Here is a 26,524-nt window from a genome sequence, read left to right as displayed (position 1 = left end):
GTCTGAAATTCTGTTAAGTTTTCTATTTTATGCTATTCTATTTAGTTAAAAGATACTGGTTGAAATCCACTTAATTGGCTTCATGATCCCTACCATTTGAAAAACCCTGTCCTAGAATTTTACTCTTCAGGTATTTTCTTTTTTTGTTTTTTTCTTTTCTCTTTCCTTCCTTTTCTTCCTCTCTCAAATATGTTCCCTAATTCTGTCTGTAATCAGAATATTCAGAATGTATTTTAATAGTTCCCAAAGGATGTGGGGCCTTCATTATGAATCTGTTATCACATCTGAAGTCATACCATCAGTCATTCATGATTCTCCTAGAACCATTTCTCCCCACATGGAAGGGACCTGAATGGGTGCACTATCTGTAAGGTTCTCTCTCCCAGATGTTCTCTTAATGTTTATTTTAGTTTGTTCAAGTGTAGTGGTAAATGCGGCTAGGTTTTTGAGTTAGTCAGCCTTCCTTTTACCATTTGGAATTTTGGGCAAAATAAAATGTCCATGCGTGTTATATTTTTAGGCACAATTCCAGTTATTATAGAACTGCCTGATTTGAACATTTGTAAATCTTCAACTAAAAACATTTATTTAGAAGTGTAAGTTAGAAGTTTTGACAGTGATTATGAAAAAGAATTCTCAGTATTTCATTTATTTTTTTTTTCTAACTGCAGATGATTCATGTATCACTTTCTTTAACTGTGTCAAAAGTACTTTATTTAGAAAAGGGCTGTTTATAAAAGGTAGGAGATTTGCAATTGTTTTATAGAAATTATGTAGTATATTCAAGATTTGTGCTTAGTTCTTTTTTTTAGTAATAAAAATGTATGCAGTTTTTAAAAATAAATCATTTTAATTTCAAGCTTCTTGGTCATGGGAAATATGTTCATCCATGATAGTTTATGAGCAGTTATGTCTCCACTTATGCTTTAACAGAATGACTTCAAAGCTGTGCTTCTTCCAAAAGAGGCAGTCAGTAGTATCTAAAAATAAAGATGGTTTTAGTTATGTCTTTGTTTTAATTTAGAATAGCGTGCTGCTGAAAATAGTAACATTCTGCACTTGAGAACATGTTAAGTAATGTAACCTGTTCCTGTCAGCATATGTCTAGTAGAAAACGCTGGTCTCTATGTGAAAATCAGAGACTTCAATTTGATGCTAAGGCAAAAAACAAGCTGGTCATTTTCATTCTGTTAAAGTGCAAATGTCTCATTATAGCATACTTCCTTTGTAGTCAATAATTATGCAGGGTCTGATTTGAGACGTTAGCTGTTTCCCTGGGAACAAGGTTAAGTGGAGACAATGCAGGAACTAGAATATCATTGTCTCTTCAGTTTTTAATAAAACTATTAAAACAGCAATTTAAAAAACAGAAATCAGTAATAATAATGACTGTAACTTGATGCACTGTCCCACCTCCCAGTTAAAAGGCATGAGAAAAGACTGCAGATAAGATATGGATAACTTGGCTCATTTTTCTGCAGAAAAATAATTTTTCTGGATATTTAAAAAAGTGAAGCTTCGTGGGGAGGGTATAGCTTAAGTAGTAGAGTGCATGCTTGGCATACATTAGGTCCTCTGTTCAATCCTCAATACCTCCTCTAAAAATAAATATTAAACCTAATAACCACCCTCCCCAAGCTTCATTCTGATTCACAGATGAGTTTATGTCTTAAACATTATCGGCTGCACCCAGATAGTATCACAAGGTTATACTTTTTGGTTTGTCTACCTGTAAAATGTATTTCCTTTCCATTTTCACTGCCATGTCCTAATCTTAAGGTTTTGTTACTTCACTCTGAGATGCTACACTAGCCTTTTAATACTTTGACTCTCTACTCCTTTCCCTGTGTCTCATCCCAACTCCCCACCTCACACCACTTTCTCGAAGTGATCACATATAAATCTCAGGGATATAGGTTCTAATAGGTACGATCTGCCAGAGACTAGAACTCATTCTCTCTATCCCGCTTTCAAGTGCTGGAAAAGGAACCCCTATTGGCAGGGTGGGTTAGGTTCCCACGCCTGATTCAGCCCCTGATTCAGCCCAGTGTGATAAATGGTGGTTTCTGAGGAGCTGCTCTCATGACTGTTTCTACTCTCAGTTCCCAGGGTGGGGATTAGTGCCTGCTCCCCTTTGTGACTAGTGATGGTCATCGACTTGTTTATTCTTTTCCAAGTTTTTGTTCCCAGATTGTTCAGACAGTAGTATATGAATTTTTAAGTGGAACAATTAAAAGTAACATATGTTTGTAAGTACAGCTCTTACTGTAGGTTTCTCATAAGACCAAATAAAAACTAAACTGAATAAAAATACACTCAGTAAATGTGGTAGTTAAGTTTCTCTTATTTTTTTCTTAACACCATCTAGCCTTTCCATACTATTGAAAAAGGAAGCAAGAGGGAAGACTAGAACCCTATTAGTGTCTCAGATATGATGTACAGGTTATTCAGATAGAAGGGCAGGGGCAAGAGTTCTAGCATTAAGGACTGGGATTTGGCCTGGAGACCCTTGCTGGAGGGAGGAGGAATGGGACAGGAACTGCTAGATCTGACTAGGAGACCCTGGGGAATATCCTTGGGAGCTGCCGCTGGATGGTGTTGCTATCAGCTTCTATTTCCCCATCATCTTAATCTAGTTTCTCTAATTTTGTGTTTTTAATCACCGACATTATTTTATGTTAAATTATATCGACTGTCAAGAACATGTCACTTGTACCACGTAGCTAACCTAGGCAGATTTGTTAGATAAACAAAACATACTTAAAAATGAAAGCAATAGTATTTTTCCACTATCAGCAACGTTTTTCTATAAATTTGTAAAACAGCTAGCTGGGTGTTTTTGTCTTTAATTTTTTTATGTCCTTATCAGATGCTTAACTTGGGTGGATTGCCTACTTATATACTGAGTAAAGAGAGGCATTTTCTTTTTTTCTTTCTTTTTAAAAAGTATTTAATTCATTGTACACAGGTGGAAATGAAAAAAAAATAAGTACACTGATTTCTCCTGCAATTAAAAATTTCCTCATGAATTGAACAGATATATTTAATTGCTTTTTTATATGTTACTACATATATATTCATTGTTAAAATGTTCTAATGTATATAAAGTATTATTGGAGTTGTGTTTGAATGTTGAATTTGTTCCATTTAACAAAGAAGATAACAGAATATAAGGTAAATGCATTAAATACACAAAATTTCTTTTAAATGGTCATCCCAGCTATTATTTTGACAGAATTATTTACTTCCATTTGGCTTTAGATTTTGTATTACAGCATTAACTGTTTCTTTTGTGTGTGTGTGTGTATGTGTGTGTGTGCACACATGTGTTTTTAATGAGTCAGTGGAGGGGTGTTCCACTGCCTTTCATATAGATACTAATGTGTTTGTGTTTGGTTTTGTTTTTTCACAATGACTGTCTAAAATTAACTGATTCAACTTTTGAAAGTAAGGGACTAATGAAGAATTCTATCCTTCATGTGACTATAAACCATCTTATTATATTTCGATTTAGACATGGTGTGTTAAAGAATATATAGGACAGTGACTAAATTTTAATATTAGTTTTACAAATAAGTTAGTTTATAAACCTGTTTTTCCTTTTTTAAGCATTAGTCTCTTTCCAGAGTAGCTTTTATCCATTGTCTTAGAAATGTCACAATTCATTCATTTAATTTTTATTGATTACCCAAAATGTGTTGTTATTTGTGATTTTGAAAGACTGGTTAAAACCTGTCTTTGTGCTTTAGTGCTTTTTGTTGCATTAATGCTCTTCTTTCCCCTTTTACTTTTCACTTGTAAGTTGTCTAAAGATGGCTGCTGATAGTAACTCTAAGTTGGATCCTCTTTGGTAATCGTGTTGCTTGGGTTATCTATTTTAAAATCTGTGTCTTGATGTTGATTAAATTATGTTAAATTTGAGGTTTATAGAAGAGCATTCCCCCTCATATAAACCTTTACCAAATATGCTCTGACTCATACATTGTCTTGTACTATAGTTTTCGATAGTAACTACCCATAGATACAAGCACAATTGGTCATAAGCCCACACGGCCTAGTAAAGAAAGGGATAACCAAGAACATACCAAGCCAGGGGCACTTAAGAAGTACCTGAAACCCCCATCCAGAAGCTGTGCAGCCTCTGCTGCAAGGTGATGGGAAGGACTTGTCCCGAGCTACTCCTGTGGGAGCCGAGCCTGAGAGAGGAGCACTTGGGGGTGTGGAAAGGTTTTCATTTGTTGTCTCAGCCAGGGGGTGCCAGTGTTATCTGGGTCCAGAATTAGGACAGCTAGATTAAAAGCAGAGAGGAAAAGGAAAGATATACCAGTGCTCAAAAAAGACTGGCATTGTATGATCTTCTTTTGAACGCTATCCTAAACTGAATCCATGAAGCATTTCCCCCTTGGGATTCTCCCTCTGAGAGGTACAGTCACGGAAATAGAAGAGTGCATTTTACCCAAACACATACAGGAGATTTACCCGCCCTTGCATTTAACTGCTGGGGTCTGTTTTCTGTTTTTTGTTTTTTAGTGATCTGTGGGGTCTATTACCATCTCCTTGTCGTCGTGTGGCACTGCTAATTCTAGTTTAGCAAAGGGAAACTAGACAGGAGAGTGTGAATGAATCCCAACCACCATGAACTTGCGCACAAGGCAGACACATCCTGCTGATGGTAGCTTGTTAGCTGGTGTGACTTCATATTCTAGGCACAAGATGATGATTTTTGATGATGAGCTTTGGTTCACTTGTTTAACTTGATTAGCAGTGTTCCATTCCATTCCAAGATAAAAAACAAACGTAAGACTTGTGTTCTTTCTGTATGTTTCTTTGATGCAACTATTCTAGGGCCTAGAGAGGAATGACACTGTTTTCCCACCTGATGATTTTTTGTAGGTCATAGTTGTCAAACAAATTCTCAGAGGTTGTCACAGCTCATAGACCCAGAGAAATATTTCTTCAGTGTGACAGTTAATGTAGTCAGCCTTTTGAATTTTTGTCTTTAGATGCTGTGTGCTCTTAGGAGTTCAGATTATCACCTATACCATGGCTTCTTTTTTCACTGTTCTTCCTACTAGTGTTATAGACCTGATCTTACACTTTTACCATTTGATTTCTCTGTGTTGGTGTGAAGTGAACACAGAGCTAACATTCACTCTGTGCTTTCTTCCCTTTGGAATTGTTTGAACTGGCAGAGCTCCTGAGTCAGCAGTGCCTTTGGGTAATGCCAAGATACAGACTGCACTTTTTAAGTGCTGGATCTACATCCAAAGTTAATCAGTTAAAATTTTTTGGAAAACACTTACTTATGGACCATTTGAAAAGTGCTTATGTTTGCTTTGAAATTTCTGAAACTAAATCTGGCATTTGTAATCCATGGTGTGGCCATTAGAATACAAGTTGACCTATTCTTGTGGCGAATAAGATCCAGAAATGAAAAGAAACACCCCCTTATTTGCTGTTGGTCAAAGTAAGAAGTAGTATTTAGTATAACATTGCCATTCTTAGTCACATGAACTCTTAATGCTTTCTTGACAAATTTGTTTAGAGAAAATATCCTTAAAATATGGACAACTGCTTTATATGTAGGGTAAGGATCTTAAGACAACACGTGACTATTGCACTGAATCAACCCTATTAATTAGTCTGTAGATTTACTCAAGGAAAAGGACACAGCTTTGTGGCAAGGTGCCAAATACATGCCAGTTTGAATAAAATACACACTTTTCTGTTACTTTTCCCCTTTCCCATTGTTTGAGCATCAAAAAGTCCTGCTTTTGGTTGGGATGGGGGAGAGGAATCTGACAACAGTTGGGGGGCTTGTGTAGAGTGGTTTTGTTTCTGGATATGTATTTTATAGAGAATCAAATAAGATACATGTATGCACATATACTATGAAAAGGCAGATGAAGGGTGCACTCTTGGCTCCAAGTTTAACTCTCCTGGTTTAATTAAGAAAATGACGACATGCATAGTGATTATACTAACATGTTTTAGAGCATGTACTACTTTCCGTAAGAGATTTCTCTGATAATGCATTTCTCTTTCTATTACCAAACATGATTAATGTGCCACATAGTGTTAACTGTGCTTTTTCCCCCAAAGACATCAAATGGGAGGCAGCATGTAGAAGCTAAATTATTCGGAGAGGAGTCGGTGATTGATTTAAATATAAAAGGATTAATTGGTCCCTGAACCAGACTATTAAACTGTACTGTGATCTTGACTGAAAGTGGAAGAATTACAAGTGCATTGTGTAGAATAAATTAATACATTTTTCATGGCTTTAATCCTTTTTTCTGTGTTGCTTATTGTGGCTTTATATACTGCACTCTATTGTTTGCTAAATTGATGCAGAGGGGATTCAGTGTATAAAGTTGAAATGGGATAGAGGGATGGAATCATCCTTCGAGTTTTAAGGTGGTAGTTCTTCCAGGATAGCTTAAAATATTTCCAGAGAAAGAATATTTCTAAGAACTCCTACCAGTAATGACTCCAGGCACAAAAGTTAAGTGTTACTGAATAAGAAATTTGAAAGTATACGTTTCATAAGTTCAAGATGAACATGAGCTAACAGTGGGTAAATACAACCCTCTATCCTTGAGAGGAACTTTTGAGGGTAAACAGTGTAAAGGCACCACACCCAGGGAAAATTCTCTTCTTTTTATAACTGTTTCTACCCAAATAATACTGATTTTTCTCATTCCAACTCCCAGGTTGATACTTCAGTCTGACAGGATATTGCTGTTGAAGGCTGTCAGCCTCATGTCTCCTTTCCAGGGAGCATAAATCATGTTTATTCACCTCTTTTATATTGCTGCTTTTATAAATAGGTATTCATGTACACTCTGCTTTCAAAAAGTAATCCTGGTAGCAAAAAGGAGAGCAGAAAAGTTTGGTTTGGCTGACTAGATTTAAGAATTCATGTAATTGTGACTTTACTAGCAATATACATTTCAAGTTTCAAAAACGTATCTTCAAGATACTTTTTTTTTACTCTGTCTCAGTACATCTTTCTTATAATTTGCTGTGTTTTGCCTTTCAGTATTCTATCTGCTTCTGAATAATCAGCCCATATGGGATATTTTTAAATAGGCACAACTTAGATCTGAGAATCGAAATGTGGAATCTCAAGATTGAAGGTACCATTAAAGGTCATTCTGTCCCGTTCCCCTTTCGGTATGCTTGAGTTTCCTCCACCACAGCTTCAGGTATAGCAAATATATTACCCTTCTTGTAAGCCCATTTTTTTATTTAAACAACAGCTCAGTTAGAAAATGATATTGAATTTAGATCTGTTTTTCTATAGTCTCTGTCTCCATGGTGCTTGATCAGTCTGCCTGAGTCCTCCGGTATACCATGAAGTATTTGACCACATTTGCCAGTATTTTGGTCAGTGTGTAAAGCTGATATTTGCCATAGTTGAGGACGGCACATGCTATTGCAACAATGATTGTTAAATACCAAGCTGAGCACAAACAGGCTTCATGACATGGTGTACGTGAGTGTGGGGTGTGTACAAAAGACTGTCTCTTCCCTAAATTCTCATCCCTTGGTTAAATATCTTCACTTCCTTTAATTGTCATCGTGTTGGATGGTTTGAAGTTCTTGGGGTCTTTCTCCTTTGAATGTGTTCAGGTTTGCTTAATATCCTTTTAAAGTCTGGTATCCAGAATTAAACCAGACTGGCATACAGCTGGAGCAGAGTAGATCGTTAGCGCTCTTACGGATTTATTCTCTTTCAGTTCTGGAAATCAGAAGTATGAAATGGGCCTCACCAGGCTAAAATAAAAATGTTGGCAGAGCTGCATTCCTTTTTGAACACTCTAGAGTCAAATCTTATTTCTTTGCCTTTTAAGGTTATTTGATTAGCAACCTTAATCCGTCATTAACTTCAGTTCCCCCTTGCTACGTAGAACAGAACATTCTCAGGTTCGGGGATTACAACACAGCATCTTTGGGAAACCATTATTCTGCTTAACATAGTCACTAAGATAAATACTCAGCTTTTGCAACTCAGACTTAACCTAAAGTTTTAACCTGAAGTTTTTTATAATCCAGAATATTAGTATTTTGCCACATTTCTTTCAGATTGCATGGGTATAACTTTTTATTGAAGTATATAATATACAGTACAAAAAGGGCTTGTATCATAATTGTATGTAGCTCAGTGAGTTTTTCCAAATCGAGCATGTTTATGTAACTTGCACTCTCATCAAGAAATAGAATATTATCAGCACCCCAAAGCCTCCCTCATTGTCCTTTCAAGTCACTGCACCTCCCCTCCCAAGTATAAGCAGTGTTGTAAAGCTTATTTTAGTTTGATTTTTCTGTTTTATGTAAACAGCATCATACACACATATATATTTTTTGTTTCTGTCTTGTTCAACATTGTTTGTGATAGTCATTCAGGTTGTATGCAGTTGTAGGTCATTTATTCTGGTTGCTGTATAGTATTCCATTATGTGAATGTACCTCTGTGTATTTATCTGTTCTACTATTGATGGGATTTGGGGTAGTTTTCAGTCCTGATATATGTTTAAAGTTGGTAAATAAGATTTTGTCTGAGTCATTCAGTGAGAAAGCGGTAGAGCTAATGGTATCTCTTGTTTTAAGTAGATGACCCAGCCTGATCCAGAGAAAAGCAGTGACTACCACATTTCTTCCCCACCTTCATCAGTGTTATGAAAGGGGAAAATTATTTTAAGTGGAAATCTCTGAATTTAACGTAAAATAGATTGTGTGATTGCTTCATTTATTGTTCTTGAGATTGTGATATTAATCAGATTCATAGGTATAATTACTAATTAGAAAAACTGGTATTTATTCAGATGATAATTTGATTCTAATAGTATTTTATAACTTCATTATTTGTTTTCAGTGAATTTCATTACTCAGTGAATTCTACATTTTAAAAAGATGATTTTGAAAGGAAAAAAATATGAATGTTTGATTCAGTTAAATTCACTAAACTCCAAATGGAGAGGGGTGTGTGTGTTTGTGTTTGGGGAGAGAGGAGGGAGAGAGAAGGAGAGAGAGAGAAAGAAGAAGCTTCTGTCACAAAAACAAACAAAAATTAAGAAAAATATACCATAACTTTCTTTTTTCTTTTTACCTATTGTTTGGAGAAAGATCATTAAAAGATACGCCTCACATACTGGCTACACAGTAGCATTTCCCCCTCTCCACCCTTTAAAAGAACCTGAGAATGTTAAAACAGAGGTTGAGTTGTAACACATTTTCAGTATCTGGAGTCTTTCAGACTCAGACCTGTGTGCTCTCATTCATTCTGTTGGCTTTAAGTACCATCTTTAAGTGGACATCTTCCAAATATGATCTCTCACCCTTGCCTCTTTCTTCCTACTGTGTCCAGCTTCCTTCATGGTGGGTCTTCTGGCATGTCCTGTCAGCTCTATTTTTGAAAAACGTCTTGAATCCATGTCCCCTTAGTTTCCACTGCTACCAGTCTACTCTATGCCGTGCTTTTCTCTGACTTGGGCTTCCAAAATAGTCTTCTAGTTGTTTTTCCTGCTTCTTCTCTTAACCCCTTCATAACATATTATTGAGAGAGTAACTAAAAGTAGTCTTATTAGAATATAAGACCATAGTAATACCGTTGCTTAAAATCCTGCAGGGTTTATCCATGTGTTTAGAATAAAATTTAAGCCCCATCCTATTGTTGAAAAGCTTACGTGATCCAGCCCCTGTTCACCTCTTTGACCCAGACACATTAAGCTTGTTCCTGTACTTCTAGCTTTTGTACATGCCCTCTGCCTAAACTCCTCTCTCTTCTAAACTCCTCTCCATGTCACCAGGGCTAGCTTCTCATTTGCTCTTCCTCGAAGAAGTCTTCCACACCCACCGCTGCCCCGCATCTAATGTGTCATTTCTTCTCCCCTGCCTCCCTCCACAGCCACTCAAACACAGCGTCTTGTTTTGTTCTCTTCAGAGTGTTTTGCCCCTGTTGAAATTGTCTTTTAAAAAACGTTTGAACTGTCTGATGCCTCAAGCTCTGTGAGAATCAGAACTCTGTGGGCCTTCTTCACTATGGTACACCTGGCATTTTAGGGCAGTGCTTGCACATTTGTGGAATGAACAAAAAACGGAAAGTTGCCTAAGCTACTGACTCTTGATAATGAAAAGAGGTTCTCTGTCAGAATCTTCTGTTTCCTCTAAACCTTTTACAAATCAGCGCTCTCAAAAAAAAAAAAAGCTTTCGTAATTTTAAGCATTTACATTTTTTAGTATTGACCAGAGCTGACTGTATGTCATTGTCATTAAATAAGTGTTAGCTTCACTACTGTACATTTCAGAGTGTTTTAAGAGTGGGTATTTGTTTGGTACCTCTGGGGTATACACCAACTTTTTAGGTGCTATAGCCATCACCTGAAGGATCTTGTATTTTCTGTTGGACCCTTCAGTGAGATGCTAATGCCATCCTTATATTGAATAAATATTGTCTTTTAGATTTACAGCTACTAACGACTCCATTAGTTCCAATATCTCCTTTTTCTTGTGTATCCTCTCAGCTGAACTTTACCTTATTAGGAGAAATTGCTTTTAAATAATAAGAATCAAAGTTAATTCTGTTTAGAATTTGTATAGCATATTGCAAAACATGTAGCTATCTTTGACTTCATATTTTTAAGGAGACTACATGAAAAGTATAGCAGCATCTTATTTTTATTTTTGTTGGCTTTAGCCACCAGATTTATTTTTCGTATGTTAGGGATAGGGAAGCTGGGATCATGAGTAATGCTGATGATTAAAGGCTGCACTGTGTTTTGATTAAAGAAAAAGAAAAATCTAGCTTCTGGTGTAGGCCTCTGGCATGGAAAGAGTATGGAAGATGAATACTTGCTAATAACAGCACTCTACCAAATAAGTGTCAGCTCCAATTTTATTTTCCTTTTGCTAGGAAAACTGTGACCTCCTTTGAGTACTGGTGAGTGAGACGTTTTGCAACAGTGCCGAATATAAAAGGCCTGCTCTCTGGCAGGCTGATGCCAGACGTTGGGAGCCTTTACAGAACTTGCCAAGCCACACTGAGTGTCAGCTGCTAGTCTGAAATAGAGCAGTGTAAAAAGTTAGGTATTTTTTTCCTGCTTTGTTTATTGTAGACATTGTCTTTTAAAGGTATAACTAGAACCATTACTGTGAGTAGAGACATAAAATAATTTTATGATGCTGTACTGTTTACTTTATATTAGTTCCCATTAACATTGTTAACACTATCAGTTCCTTAAACAGAATTGGGGTTTGAGTGAGATAGAAAATCTCAGCATGGGTCCTTCCCTCTTTTTCCTGCCTCATCTCTTTCTAGAAGTATTTAAGGTAGTTTGCATACAATAAATACAGTGAGGCAGGGAGAGATAATAAGGGTTGATATTCATACATGATGAAAAGTGCAGTGATGGAATATGGAGAAGTAACACTCTGTGAAAGTCAAAAAGGCTGCATAGTTAGCACCTGTTTGTCAACAGGCGTTCCTTTTCTGCTTCTGTGTGTTGTTGTTGTCGTTTGGCCACACAGGTAAAGTCATACTTGGCTGTCGTTCACCTGATGAATGAAAGCAGATGAATTCCCATCTGCTTTAAGCTTCTTGGAGGGGGGGTCATTTCCCCCGCTGTGAGCTGTGTGTGGGAACTTAGGCAGATGTCAGAGGTCTGTCCCTGGGTTTCTTTGAAGCTGGCAAGAACTCTGCCAGGTCTGCACTCAGGTTCCTCGGCCAGCAGCAGGATCTGTTCCAGTGAGTGGGTGTTTGTGTAAAGTATACTGAAACATTCACTGATTTTAAGATGTACTATACAAATGTATTTTGAAATCTGGAATGATAACACAGCATTTCAGTTTATCAATAAGGAACAATGGAGAAAAGCTAGTTTATGTAGTTTGTGTTGTCAGGCATATATATAAAGTCTTAGCTATTTTAGTGTCAGTTGATCCTTTTTTGTTCTTAGTAGTATATAATGCCTAATTAATATTTAATGAGAAAATGGTAGAAAATTTGTGTGGTTCCCTATACCTTTCATTAATCTATCCTCCCTGCTCCTTCCCTCAACTTTGTTACTGTCTTTTAAAGTAAGCAAAAAATGGATTAAAGGTTTTGTTTTATATTTAAATTCAAAAAAGAATCCAAGCATGTCTTAAAGTGAGTAATAAAAGTACTTTTGTGGTGATGAGTTACCTAATATAAATGTCACTTTAATCTGTAGTCTCTGCAGGCACACTCCCATTGAATTTTCAAAGGGCTGCCCAGAGAATGACTAGATAATCTGGCCTAGTTTAGTAACCTCAAGAGAGATTTTAATAAAAAGACTTTCATAAGCCTCCTCAAATTTTGTGTATAGCTGCTGCTTATTTTCAAGCACACATCACTGACTAGAGCAGTCTTATGTCTATTTTGGCATCTTGAAAACTATATAGTTTGCACCATCAAGATGGGAATCCTCACACTCTTTAGCCTTTGGATCAAGGACATACTGAGTCAGAACATACCACACTGCCATTTGCTTCTAGTAAGTGAAGTACCCAGGGAGAAACATTAATTCCTTTAGGCCACTAGGGCACTATTTTTGTATTAATGTAAGATGTACTGCTGTTCTGTTACCACTGCAGTGCCAGGAACAGTTACCCTTGTGACTGGGAAGAATTAATGCATTGCCCTATGCCGAATTTATTGCCAGGGAACGACTCAGCTTTGAGGATGGAAGAGTAGAAAGGAGCAGTCATAGAACTTGATAGTTTGATTTCTCTTATATATGTGCATGTGTGTGTATATACTTGTAAGTATATATATATATGTGTATGTGTTGCGTATGTATATATCTATTTATGAAGAAAAATTGTTCACTGAGGCAGTTTTGTATTGTAACAATATAACTGGTAACTTTTTTCTTCAGAGGATGATTATCCATAGAATTGTAATTGTAGTTTAACAGTTATAATGCAAATACTCTCATATTAAAAAAAAATACCATTAGCTTTCCTGGACATTTTCATTCGCTTTGTAATCAGGTTTAACTTCTAATTTAAAGGAAAGATGTATGAAATAGTGAAAGCATCTCAGGATTTTATAAAATAATTTAATCAACTCTTGTTATTTGAATACTATGTCACTCTCTTTTAAAAAGGAGGTGAAAGTTAAGGCTTGTCCAATAAGAGAAAGGTCATTATGCTAGTGAGCGAAAAATCTTAATGTAGTCTTTCTGAAGACTGCCAAAGTAAATGCTGTATTTTTAAGGAAAGAAAATGATAAAGTAACATTAGGAGAATATTCCCAAATGAGGATCTATAGAGTGAGGCAAATTACTTCTGGCAAGAGATTTAGTTAATGACAACTTGGAAATTTTTAAGATAATAAGTTCATAACACAGAAAGCATTTAGATAAAATTATCTAAATGCGTTCTACATTTTGAATCTGTTATCAAAACACTTTTACACCGTGAAAAGAACAGGAGTTTATTAATATTCATAATGCATTTTGAAAGCACATGTACTACTTGCATTCTTGAAAACTCAATGTAAAAAGTAAAAAAAAAAATTCTTAAGATTTAGAATATTATAAGAATAAAATGATCTGGAACACTACTTCCTTCTTTGCATTTTTGCAAGTCTTTTCCCAGCTACACAGATGCAACCTGCACCAACTCATTGTGTTTCTTTCCTAAGTAAACAGTTTGAAAGTTTCCTTTTTTCTATCACTGGAAATTACATACACCTCCTTCTATTAATAATAATTAATCTTCTTCCCACTTGGAAAATACTCATTGTGCACATCAGCTGTTCTTGTTCTCCTCATGATAGAACTTGCTGAAGAAAAGTAGTTCATCCCTTCCGTAACTGTTAAGTGTTGTGTGTCATGCGCTGTGCAAGGACACAGAGGGCAGTGGGACAGATACAGTGGTGGGGGAGACTGTCAGAGTAAATAACTGCAAATTATGACAAAGCCTTATGAGGGAAACAATTTGAGGGATGGCAGCATTGGATACATGAATTAATAGAGCAAAAGATGACATTGGAAAGATAGAATGAGATCAGATTTTTTGGAATATAGTTTAGTTTTTCTTACTGGACCTCTGAGAAGATAAAATTTTAGTCATTTATAACACTTAAGATAGAATATATGATATTTTAGAAGTAATAGGAAAGTGTTCCCCCCATGGTTCATTTCATTCCTTTTATAAACTGATAATTTTTAAAGATTACATAGGGTACAAACCAGTATAAGATATTATAATTATATGATGAGGGCATTTTCTTTTTTTAGATTTAATATTAAAGTACCCAATTTTAACTGAGGATGTCCTACCAGAATTTCTTCATCTTCATATTTCTGTCCCTTTTAAAATCTTTGGGACATTGCTATACATGATTGGTGGGTACCATAGTTCCATTTTAGTATTTTTGTTCCTTTAAAAGTTTTAAAATAGTCTAAGAAACTATAAAATAGTTTCTAAGGCTGATTCTAGTCTAGTTTATTTCCACATGCCTAAGGGTAGCTGAGTGTCTGGTCCAAGATAGATAGGTGTGTTTAGTAAGTACTTGTTAATTAAATGAGTTCTTCTGATAGTATGAGTGCCAAACAAGAGGTAAGTACTCTTGGTAGCAAAGAATAAGGAGATCTCTGTGAAAAGAACTGATATGAGAAGGCTGCATGGAGAAAGTAGCAGTGATGTTGGACTTTGAAAGATGGGAGTTAAGGGGAATGAAGGAGTGGAAAATGTGTGGAGTTACAGGAATGTAGGTGGGATATACAGAGTATTAACCCTTCCAAATTGGCTGTCGTTGAGAGTTTGTCCAATGAAGTAAGATTTCAAATACTACCTTAAAAAAAAAAAGTGAGTTGCAGCAGAGTCTAGAAGACCTAGCCTGATATGCAGAGGGGTGTAGATTTTTTGCCTCTGGGCTGTGGGGGACTATGACATGGGATAGATGGAGTAGTATAGATTTTGATTATAAATGTGTTTTAGGAGGACTGATTTGGCCATACTACTTAGAGTAGATAATAGAGTATAAAAGAACAGAATTCCTTAATTGCACTCACTGAAGAGATACCCTGTTGGTGTATATTTCTAGTCCTTATTTATTCTGTGCTAGTCTCCTTTGTAGTTCAGAGAATATAAACTACCTTGAGTCCCAAAGAGAGTCATAACTTATTATACTTCGTAGCTGTCAGTGATATGCTCCAAGCAGTTTCCCTCTATGAGAACCAATAGAGAGAGAGTCAGAACTTCTCAAGACTAGGGAGTCAGTCTCCCCTGTTATATTCTTGGCTGCAGTGTCACACACAGCTTTACTCTTGTGTTCTCCCCGTCTCATAACTCAGAATTCCATGCTTATTTCAGACTCTCCTAATAAAATGCCAGAAAATTTTAGGCAAAGGTACAAAGCATCACAAACTCAAGTAAGTGATTAGTGTGGTATCTACCCACTCCAAACACCATGCAAAGTACTGGAGTCCAAAATGATAGAAAAAACATGATTTTTGTCCTCTAACACAAAAGTTAGATGGACTAGGAGTAAAACTTAGAAACTTTGAAGTGCTTTGACTGAGTTATACACAGAGTAGTTTGGGAGCATTTCTCTTATTCTGGGACTTTAAGGCTGTTTTATTGGAAAAGATGAGTAAGAGTCAGAGGAAGGGTAGGGAAGACTGATGAGGCAGCACAGCATATGTGGTGGTGATAGGAGGCCAGAGGAGTGCCTCTTGCTTACTTCCTCTTTTTGTTTTTCAGGATTGTTTGGTGATGCCATTCCCTCCTTGCACAGGCCTCTTTTCTACTTCCCTTCCTCAAATCAGTCTGCTTAGGGGTTTGTCTTCTTTCAGTGTGCTCAAAGAACAAGATCTGATTTTGTTAGTCCTTCCTAGTCTTTCCCCCTCTACTTTATTAATATGTGCTTTTGTCATTATTTTCATTGAGTTTACTCCTTTTGGGGGGGCACCCCCAACTTTTTTATTTGAATGCTGATCTCATTTATTTTAAGACTTCCTTTTAGGCATATAAGGATATAAATTACTCTGGAAGCACTGTATCACTCAGATTTTGACATGTATTACTTTTGTTGTCATTCAGTTTTAAATATTTTGTGATTTCCATTGTGATTTCCTCTATAACCCATGATTTATTTAGGGAGTGCATGTTTAAGCTTCCAAACAAAGGGATTTTAACCTTTTATTTTTTTAACTGTTTATTTCTAATTAAGTTGTACTGTGATTAGAGAACATGCAGTTTCTGTAATATTAATTCTTTGAAATTTAAGACTTGTGTCCTAGTCCCCAGTCCTGTTTTGTACATCAACCATGTGTCTTTGGAAAGAGAACTGATTATTTCTTGAAACCCTACATGTATACTTAAGTTTGTATACTTTTGTCATTCATGGTTTGGTTTTTGGTTTTTTTTTTTGTATTCTGAATAATTTGCTTATTCTATTAAACACTTAGGAAAATATGTTAAAATCTTTATCAGTTAAAGACTTGTCAGTTTTTCCTTGCAGTTCTACATATTTTTTCTTTATATATTTCTAAGTTATATTGCATACCATATAACCTGAATGTACATACACATTCAAGATTGTTTAAATGTCTTATTTAATTCCTCTGTTTGTTATTCTGTAATGTTGAACCTAAGTTTTAAAAATATTTTATTTGTTGCTATTCTGTAGCAGCTTTGTTTTTATTTTGATTCACCTGGCGTATCATTTTCTTCCTTTTTGGGGGGGTGTAGTTTAATTTTGTTTGCCTTGTGTAAGCAGTAAATAGGTGGATTTGTTTTGTTTTTTAGCCATTCTGATGATCTTTTATCTTTTTGAAGGCAGAATCTTTTATCTTTTTGAAGGCAGAAAGTGAACAAATTATACCTATATTTCCAAGTTCATTTTCACAATGATGCAGCCTTTTAAATTTTAAAAAATTTTCCTTAGAATGTCAATTTCTCTAATTCAGTATCTTTAACACATACAGTTTTTTTTTCGATTTAAATGCCCCTCCCCCCCGTGCTTTTTTCCAGAGAAGTTCTTCTCTGGCCTGTTCCTTTCTAAAATAGCACCCCATTATGTCTTAGTACCTTGTTTATTTCTTTTATAACATAAAAGATATTTATAGATAGGTTGTTTAGTGATATTAATACTTTTATACTAATCATTTTATTAAGTTGTTGATTATTTGATTTTAGTCAGTAGAGGGAGAAATATATGACAGTAGCCCTTAAGGAGCAACATGGTCAAGTAAAGGTATCACAGGGTTTGGAAACCTGGAGCAAGTAAAGAGGTAGAAATAAAAACTTCATAAATAAGTATGGGAGCACCTTTACAGAGAAAAGGAACTGTGTAGTCCTCCAGGACTCTTGGGGAGGATGAGATAAGTGTAACTGCAGGCATGTTTAAGGTGAAAAAGAGATTAAATAATTACCTGAGTCAGACCAGATATACTGAGTAAAGAGGGGAAAATAAACGGAGTTGAGAAGGTTGAAATATTTGTCAAGTGGAGCGCCCTAAGAACAGGGGTGAGGCTCTGATTGTAGTTTGAGTGAAATTACAGTGTGTATTCATTCGAATAGTGCCTGCTAGTCTACAGCAGTAGGGGGTTAATAGAAATGATGCAGAGAGTGACTGAAATTACATAGCGTGTGTGTAATCTTGCTGCTGAGGGGGGATGTATTATACAGGGTGAAGGTAGCGTTGACCTAAGGTAGAAACAGCAAATGTAGAAGCATCATCAATGTGCTGTGAACACTATGTTAAGAAGGGGACTTGGATTCTTATTCCAACTGTGCTCTAAACTGCTGTAACTATGGGCACAGTTTTACCTTCCCCCTGAATTAGAAAAGGGTTGAGCCTGATCCTCTCTAAAGCCCTTTCCAATTTTCAAACAATGAGAGTGTATGAAATAGATGGAGTTGAGTGATTAAAGGTTCAGGTAAAAGTAGATGATAAATGAGAAGCAGCAAGAATAAGGATGAAGCTTGTAATAAGTTTTACCTCCTAACTCTGTAGTAACACGATATAACATCTGTAAATGTGTTTATAGAGCCCCTTGTTTTCATTCACGAATCTGATCTCATTGACCTACATAAAAATGTTAGTAGAGAGATAAATTAGTATTTTCATTTATAGACTAGCTAAAGGAAAGTTCACTGAACTTCAAGTCTAATTCCAGCTGTGCTTCCAGGCATGCCATTCTCAAGCCGCACTTTTTAACCCTGTTTTCTCATCTGTAGAATGAAGAGGGTTGTTCTTTGTATCAGACTACCTCAATTTTACTTTTAGGCAGGTTTCTAGATCAGAGAAATATGGTAGTTGTTATGTATCTGCATTTTATCAAAACGTTTGATGTAACCTTTTAGATGATCATTTATAGACAAGAAATAGTAAATGTCTGGCAGCACTTGGGAGAATTTGTAACTTGGGAATTACCTGATAAAATGACACAGGATTCTATCTTCAGTGCAGTCTCATTCACCACTTTTAGCAATGACATGGGTAAAGATATTGGCGGCTTGCTGATTAAATAGCCACCATGTTGGATAACAGAATCAGAATCAAAGATGATCTCAGCAGGCTTCTACTAAGAGCCACATGTGACAAGATGAAACACATGGATTCCTCTAGAGCACTCCTCCAGTTGGGCCAGCAAGCACACTGCACAGGATGGGAGGCAGGGCTTCCTTCAGATCCTGACTCCATTACTTTCTCTGTGACATACGGCCCCACATTCAAAAAGTGTAAAAGAATATTGTGAATTCTCCCTTTATTCCCAAATCATTCCCCAAAGGCAACCAAAATTATTAGGTTTTTACAGTGTATCCTTCCAGAGGAATTTTATGCCAGTGAAAGCAAATTGTGTGTGCATGTGTTTTCCTCCCCACTTTCCCGTTTGTATACAGATGGGAGTATATTACTCACAAGTGTTTTGTACCTCGTTTCCCCCCCTCATCTTTATCAGTTTATGTTGGAGGTTTTTACATATCAGTATGATTATCTTCTTTTAAGTGGTTGCACGGTATTACTTTGTAGGGAGGGATGTATCATGGTTTAGTTAGCCAGTCCTCTACTGATGGGCATTTTGGCTGTTTTTAGTCTTTAACATTACAAGTAATGCTGTGGTTAATAACTATATAATGGTTATAATAATAAATGTATATGTATAATGGAATAAAGTCTTAGAAGTAGTATTATTAGGTCAAAGGGGAATTCTACTTTCTAGTGTCAATATTGTCATTCCCTGCCCTCTTGTTTCTTGTAATTTAAGAAAAAAAATGGATTTTATGGCTGGAAAAGATACTGTGTACCATAAAATTCAGTGATTCTCAAAGTGTGGTTCTTGGGCTAGTGGTAGGAACAGCATCACTGGGAACTTGGTAGAAAAGCAGATTCTTGGGGCCCATCCTGGACTTCCTGAATTAGAACTTCGGGGACTCCAGCAACTTGTGCTAACAGCTAATTTTACATGTGAGGAAACTATGATCACAAAGGTGAAGTAACTTACCAAACATCAGTTACTGGCAGTTTCTCTTAATTTCCATCATAACTTGCTATTTTTCTTACGTAGTTTTGTCTCTTTCAAAGAAGACATTTTGTTTTTAAAGTTAGCAACATAAAAAATAAGTCATTGATTCTGTTCCTACCTTTTTCATTTGTGCTTCTTCTCTGTGTCTTTTAGGACATAGCAAATTTATATGAATACTATTTTGAGGTTTTCATCTGGATTCTTTAGATTTAGCTGACTTTTAAAAACCAAACCTTAAATTGGCCCCCTGCTGTTTTTTACATGCAAGACTTTTGGTTGTCTCAAGGGGTGACCTCTGACTTCTTTTTCATACTCCCTTCCCATCATGTCATGTCTTTCCTCCTTTTAGAATTTCTAGGCTATAGCCTATTCTTAACTACATATACTCCTTGCCTCATGTTCCCTCCTTTACTTTTTCTTTTCTCTCTACACTAAAACTCTATTTTCATTTGTTTTTATCTTGAAGTGTTTGGATCTTCCAAATTGAAAAAAATTAGTACACCTTAGCCTACCCTTGGCATTTTGGTTTTCTATTTCTGTATTTGTGCCTGGTTTTATTTTACTGATGTGCACTCTTATCAATTTTTTTGTTAGTTTATATGCTCGTTGAGGGCAAGGACCATATTTTAGTCATTGTCACTTCAGGCTTCTTGCACCATTCTTTGCACTTTCTAGTTGATAGACAAATGTTGGTTGCATTTGTGCTCACCCACAGGTGGGATTCAGTGGAATAGAGAACATGTTCTGTGCTGCATTCAGTGTCTGTGACTCTCACTGGTTGTCTTATAAATACTCTGATGACTGCATGGGATGGTCGGCGTGACAGGGATAAGCTGGCTCACACTCCTCCAGTGAACTTTACAAGTGGAAAGTTATAACTCCATAATCATTTAATCTGTATTTTGGTCTTCTTATGTGCCAGGAATAATGTTATATTTTGAGGATGATATGTTTTCAGTGTCATTTACATAAATAAAAGACAGCAAGCATATTTTTACTATTGAGAATGTTTTATACTTGTATGCATTTACATTATATGCATCATTTCCTTTTTGTGAGTTTGAAACTAGAGGTACGGTGTTACAGGGATGTTTAAAATTTCAAAATTCTTTAGTTACTATGTTATGTTCACTCTATTGTCCTGAGTACCCAAATATCAAGGTACTTCTTCTTGATGAAACTTCACATTCTAGTAAAAACACAGAATTTTCTCAGGTTATCTCAGCATACTTGTCAAGGAAGAATATATATGCTTCACTCTGGGATAGAGTGAAAATTTTATCATTTTTTAATTTTTCCATAAAGCATTATAATTTTATACTTAAAATTTAATTTTTTGAGTAGTACTCAGAATACACCTTATAATAGAGAATTCTGAAAAGAATCAAATCTTGGAAATGGGTTTTTAAATGGTGGTTGCCTGGAATACAGTGATTTTGGTTCATAAGGCAAATGTTCTTATGAGCTGTCTTGAGAAATGGAAATGTCATGGCTGGCTTAGAGCCAAGTTAACAACTGACAGAATGTGCCACTGAAGTAATTTTGAAATTATTTTTCTCCAGGACATATCATTTTTATCAAATTTTAGCTAATTGTGTGGAAAATGGAGAAGTGGAATGCTTTAATAAAATTTTGTGATCAGAGGTAAATTGTAAAAATTAAATGTAATAGATTACCAGCCCATTTAGAGACTTGTATTACCTTAGCAATTGTATATTGGCAATTTACATACAGCATTTTCCTTAATTGCTACTTTTAGATCAACAGTATAACCTTACTGTAATACATATTGTAAACTTGTAAATTTGTTGTTTCTTTTATGTCATACAGAACGTAAGCAAAACTATTTTGTCATTGTCCCCAGGCTCATTTAAAAGCCAGTTCAGGAAATAGTATGTGAGACATATTTATCTGGCATCTTTAGTTTGTTAACAAGTTATTGTTACATTATTTGTCCACAATCACCTAGAAGTTTATACTTACGAATATTATCAGGGGCAAGGTTTGCTGGATGATTGATAAGCTGTATCCCATCTGTAGTTCCTGTGTTTAGTACTCATCTTTCTACATGAGTGTGTTTAGCACCTATTTCCAAAATGTAGAGTTGAGATTCTCATTGTTTCTTTTTTAGTGAGCATTTGTCCTGTGCTTTCACATTCTTTCTTCATGGGGAAAGTAATGTATGCACAAGTGTGGAGATTGCCCAACACCAGCCAATTTATTTGATCAATGAGGAGCATATACACATGGCTCAGTCTTCACCTGCACCATTTCAAGGTAAGTAAATGATGGTGTCCCTGCTCTCCACCCGGCCCCCCCCAAGTGGATGGCCACCTTGCTCAGTGAGATTTTACAGAATGAGATATTATCTTAAATGGGCATGTTAAGCTAAGCAGTAAGAGTCAGTTTCTGAAGAACGAAGAGAAGACCACCATTTCACAGTGAAGTGATAATGGCTTGCTAGTTTTCTGATGAAAGCATCTCACATATGCAACATAGTCTTGTCTGTATTGTGGAATAAAATGTGGAGAATTTTCTTTAGATCAAAAGAGGACCAGTAAGTATATAGTCCAATAAGTAATTGACAAATCATTGTTTTGTTTGTCCCATAGTTTTAGGAATGTAATGACTTATAGAAAATTACTATTAAACTTAGTATATTTGAAATTTCAACCAAAATCAGACTTCTAGAGTTGTATATAGTTTCTTCATTGATATTAATATCTTTCTTATTTCTTAATTATAGACTACATTGGTTATAGATATTTAGTTGCAATTTAACTTACATTCATATTTTTATTAATTCGCAGCTTGTCCCCTAGATAGCACCAAAATAACTCCGTGTCCTTTTCCTCTAGCTGTGCGTTCTAAAGCTTTGGTTTTGTCTTTGGAATTCAGGATTTTCTATGAATAACTCTTTTAATATTATAATATTAAATTGAACCATTTAGAAAAATCTTTGTTTTTTTTTTCAGTCTAATTTATCATTACTAGAGATGCCTGGTTAAAATAGTCCTATTGTATCACACAATGTAATTTTTAAAAAACTAATATTTGAATAGAATTGACTGAAGTATTTTTATTGATACAATAGTCTGTCATGAGTGCTTAGCCTCCATGATATTTATGATTGCTTTTTGGTTTTCTACAAATGATTCTGACTTAACTTGATGAAAGCATCTGTTTCTTGCCCTAAAGGTAGTAAAGGTCTTTTTCTTGTTTTAAGGTAAAAAAGGACATTGAGCCTCATTTAACTGTGTCCTGATTATTACCTACATTTCACTCCTCTTGCAACACATTTTAAGCTGTGTACTTTATAATTCTATAATTTTGGATGTTTTATTATGAACTGCTGTAATATTCAAAACCATGTAATGCTCAAACTGTACACTTAAAGTTGAACAGTATGTGCATATTATGGATTGTCAAGATTATTAAAAATACTGTGTCCTTGACTTTGAAAGTGCTGAGGATCATCTGACTTCATGATAAGCTCCGTTACTCAAAATCAAAGCATTTATTTGTATTAATAGCAAAAGGAGTTACTAGTCATGTGAAAAAGAAACTAACCTTCTAAGTTGAGAAAAATATTAGCATACCAGGTCCTGATAGATAACTTATTTTAAATCTTACTAGTTTGTTACTAATGCCTTGAATCATGGAAGACTTTGTGGGGCATTGTCCTTCCTATTTTCTATGACTGGTGTGGAAAAGGTACGTTCTCAGGGCAGGTGTTGACCTATAGATAATTATAGTGAACAAAATTAACCAAATTGATGTAGGGAGTTTTTAGAAGTGTTAGTACAGAAAAATCACTCTTGATCAGCTGTGTTGGTTGGAATCAGTATTTTTATCCCATTATGATCAGTGAGGAACAGCAGAAAGGCACCACAAAATATGTGCTGTCTATAGCTGTCTCTGTCTTGATTATTGTGATATATCATGCAGCTGTTAAAAAAAATAAAATCATCCCCTCAGAAAGGATCTCCAGTTACTGCTTATGCTGAGATTTTTTTTTCCTCCTTGGGTAAAGATCAGGATTAAGGAAAAGTGACCTTTATCCTCACAAAAGTGCTGAAATATGGTGTGACTAAGAACTGGCTGGGTTATACAACATTACATTAACTACATTTTTGTGTCTGTGAAAATGACATCAAGGACAAACAGTCACAGAATAAGATAGAGGGACTTTGAGTCCTTCACTTTGAGTAAAATAAATTTTATTTAGAGTTGTTTCATCAAAAGACTTCCAGAATAGTCATAATTGAAGTTGCATGTAACAGTATGTTTCAGACTTGGCACATGAAGACTTTCCTGCTAGTAGAAGGTTTATTGATATATTTTTAAATTACCTCAACTCTTTAGGAAGTCTCAGGAAACCATAGGAAGAGTGTTCAAGTTCCAGTCTGGTTTGGGAGTACATGTATTAAATGGTCTTCTGTCATGGAAGAGTCAGTATTCACATCGCATAAGCTATTATCAAACAGATGCTTATATGCTTTAATGTGTAGATCGTTTGTATATTGTGCATTGATATAGCTGCCTGACAGCGTTACACCTTCTCCATTTGATTTCCTTCAGAAATTGATTTGAGTTGACAGGCATGTAAATAAGAAGTACTATACTGAGGAACTTTAAAAAATCACACTTTAAAAGGGAATTAGGAAATAAAGAGCAGTATACATTAAGTAATCCTAAGCTTCAACCTAAAATGACCACATATGTAACGTTACACTTAGTAGGAATTATTACTCCGATATGTGACATGTATTTCTCCTCTCTGCTTCAGTACTGGTAAGTCCTTACGGCTTAAATGGCACGCTAACAGGCCAAGCATACAAGATGTCAGACCCAGCCACCCGTAAGTTGATCGAAGAATGGCAGTATTTCTACCCAATGGTGCTGAAAAAGAAAGAAGAATTGAAAGAGGAGGAGGAGTTGGGATATGACGATGATTTCCCTGTGGCAGTAGAAGTAATTGTTGGTAAGAGAAAATATTTTGCCTGAAGAACTTTATTCTATCTTCTTCATCTTCCTTAATTTAAAAAGATAATCATTCAGATTCATCAAAATTTCCCCATCTTTTTGTATTCTCTTGACACAGTGGTATTTGCTGAGTAGTTATCTTGCCTGAAGCACCAATGGTCCCTGTATTCCAAATGCTATTATGATAATGTTGAAACACATGTTGAAATAGCAATTAACTTATGAGAGCACGAAACCTATCGCTGTCACTTTTGGCAGTACCTAATGAGCGTCTCCTTTCACCGTTGAGATTTGACTTGACCACTGGAACAATGTATCTGGCAGTCTAGTGTGAACTTTTTCTTAGGCCTGTTCCTCTTCCTCTCTTTCCTCACAGGTGGTGTTCGGATGGTTTATCCTTCAGCTTTTGTTTTGATCTCTCAGAACGACATCCCAGTTCCTCAGAATGTTGCCGGTACTGGAGGTCATATTACAGTCGGGCAGCAGGGCCTTGGTAGTGTGAAGGACCCAAGTAACTGTGGGATGCCTCTTACCCCTCCCACGTCTCCCGAACAGGCTGTCATAGGTGAGTACAATCCAGGAATGTCCTGGGTGGAAGAGATCCCAGAAAACCATGTTCCCTTTGCCATGAAACAGGTGAGGAAACTCACACTGAGAAATTTCTGGTAGAAGAGGTGGAGGTAGAATAACATGGGGGTTTTACAAAATGGAGAAGTGAAATTGTAAACGGAATTGATGTGCTTCAGAATTTTCATTGTGCCCATATTAGTTACTCCGGTTAAACAGTTTATCTGTTTTCTTCTGAGTTCCACACACACATCTGCCCCTTCATACTGATGTGCACGCTTGCATTCACAGACAGGAGGCAAGATGTGAGTTGCACTTTTTTTTTCAATCAGATGGAAAACACTAAATGAGAGAATGGTTGAAGCCTTTCCCCAGTTGACTGTTGCCAGCCAGGGACAAGTCTTGGATGAATTCTTTCCTTATTATATTACAAAGTTAGTCTAACAATAAGAAGCTCTGAATAAATGCTTTGTCCTTTCAATAATCTGTCCATATTAATGACATATTAACTACATTTGAAAATTTTGTCAATTTAGACAGTCTTCCTTCATGGAAAAATTCAAAATATTTAAATTGGGAGGATTTTGCCTTCTTTGTTGAGTAGTATATATCCTATATTAACTTTTTTGTTGTTGTAGCTGACTTCATTTTAATTGAAAATCTAGTCACTAAGAAAAGGATATTCATCATACTTGCACTGAAATGAGATTATTTGTAGGTATTTAATGTGGGCCATGTTGGCAGTAGCATCAGAATAAAGTCTTGGCTGCAAAACTTTGGAAACAGACTATCAAGCGTGATATATGCTTACATGGTAATTTTCCTGAGGATTAGATGAAACAGTGTTGCAAAGTTTCTAGCTTAGTGCTTGGCATGTAGTGGGTCTTCGATAAATGTTCATGGTTAAACACTATATTGGGGAAAAGTATTACCTTTGTGATTGAACACACCTAATTTTAAAACCTAGCTATAGATTTTACTAGGTGGGTTACCTTATTTAATTGTTACACCTGTTCTGAAAATCAGTTTCCTTCTCTGTTAAATACTATATAGTTTACAGGATTGTCACACTTACCTGATCACGTACTTTGTGCTCTATAAACAGTAAAGCAGAATACAAGCAGTAGTGTAAAACCTTAAAGCAGCGCTCGGAAGTCCAGTTTTAGCACACAGTATTGAGTTATCTGGAAGGAATTACTCAGATATTGTGTGGAGGACATGAATGGATATACCGCGTAGCCTCTAGAGGTAGTCTAGAATGACCAGTATTTAGAAAAGTATTTTATCATGTTTCATGTCAAAGTTTGGATTTGTAACAGTTACACTGCATCCATTTAGTTGAGTTTGTTGTTTAACAATTAAATCACAAAAACATCAGGTTTTGTTTGTTTATATTTGTTTTTGTTTTGCCTGATACATAGTGAAATTTCTGTTCAACTTAAAATTGAAGGCCTGGTGTGTGCATG

The 26,524-nt window shown here is 35.8% G+C and overlaps 1 protein-coding gene across 2 annotated transcripts in view; it reads left to right on the top strand.

Annotated features, from left to right (window-relative positions):
- The window catches only part of MED13L (mediator complex subunit 13L), a 252,919-nt gene that overhangs the window by 175,297 nt on the left and 51,098 nt on the right, over positions 1 to 26,524 (top strand). For both annotated transcript variants that reach the window (XM_072953229.1, XM_072953230.1), the window contains exons 5-7: positions 21,637 to 21,782; positions 24,295 to 24,489; positions 24,868 to 25,056. In XM_072953229.1, coding sequence (XP_072809330.1) covers positions 21,637 to 21,782; positions 24,295 to 24,489; positions 24,868 to 25,056 — 530 coding nt within the window. The remainder of the gene's footprint in view (positions 1 to 21,636; positions 21,783 to 24,294; positions 24,490 to 24,867; positions 25,057 to 26,524) is intronic.

This window comes from Vicugna pacos, chromosome 32 (assembly GCF_048564905.1).
Source record: "Vicugna pacos chromosome 32, VicPac4, whole genome shotgun sequence".
NCBI classification, from domain to species: Eukaryota; Metazoa; Chordata; class Mammalia; order Artiodactyla; family Camelidae; genus Vicugna; species Vicugna pacos.
The sequence above is the reverse complement of the archived record's forward strand: the minus strand, read 5'-3'. Positions and strand labels throughout refer to the sequence as shown.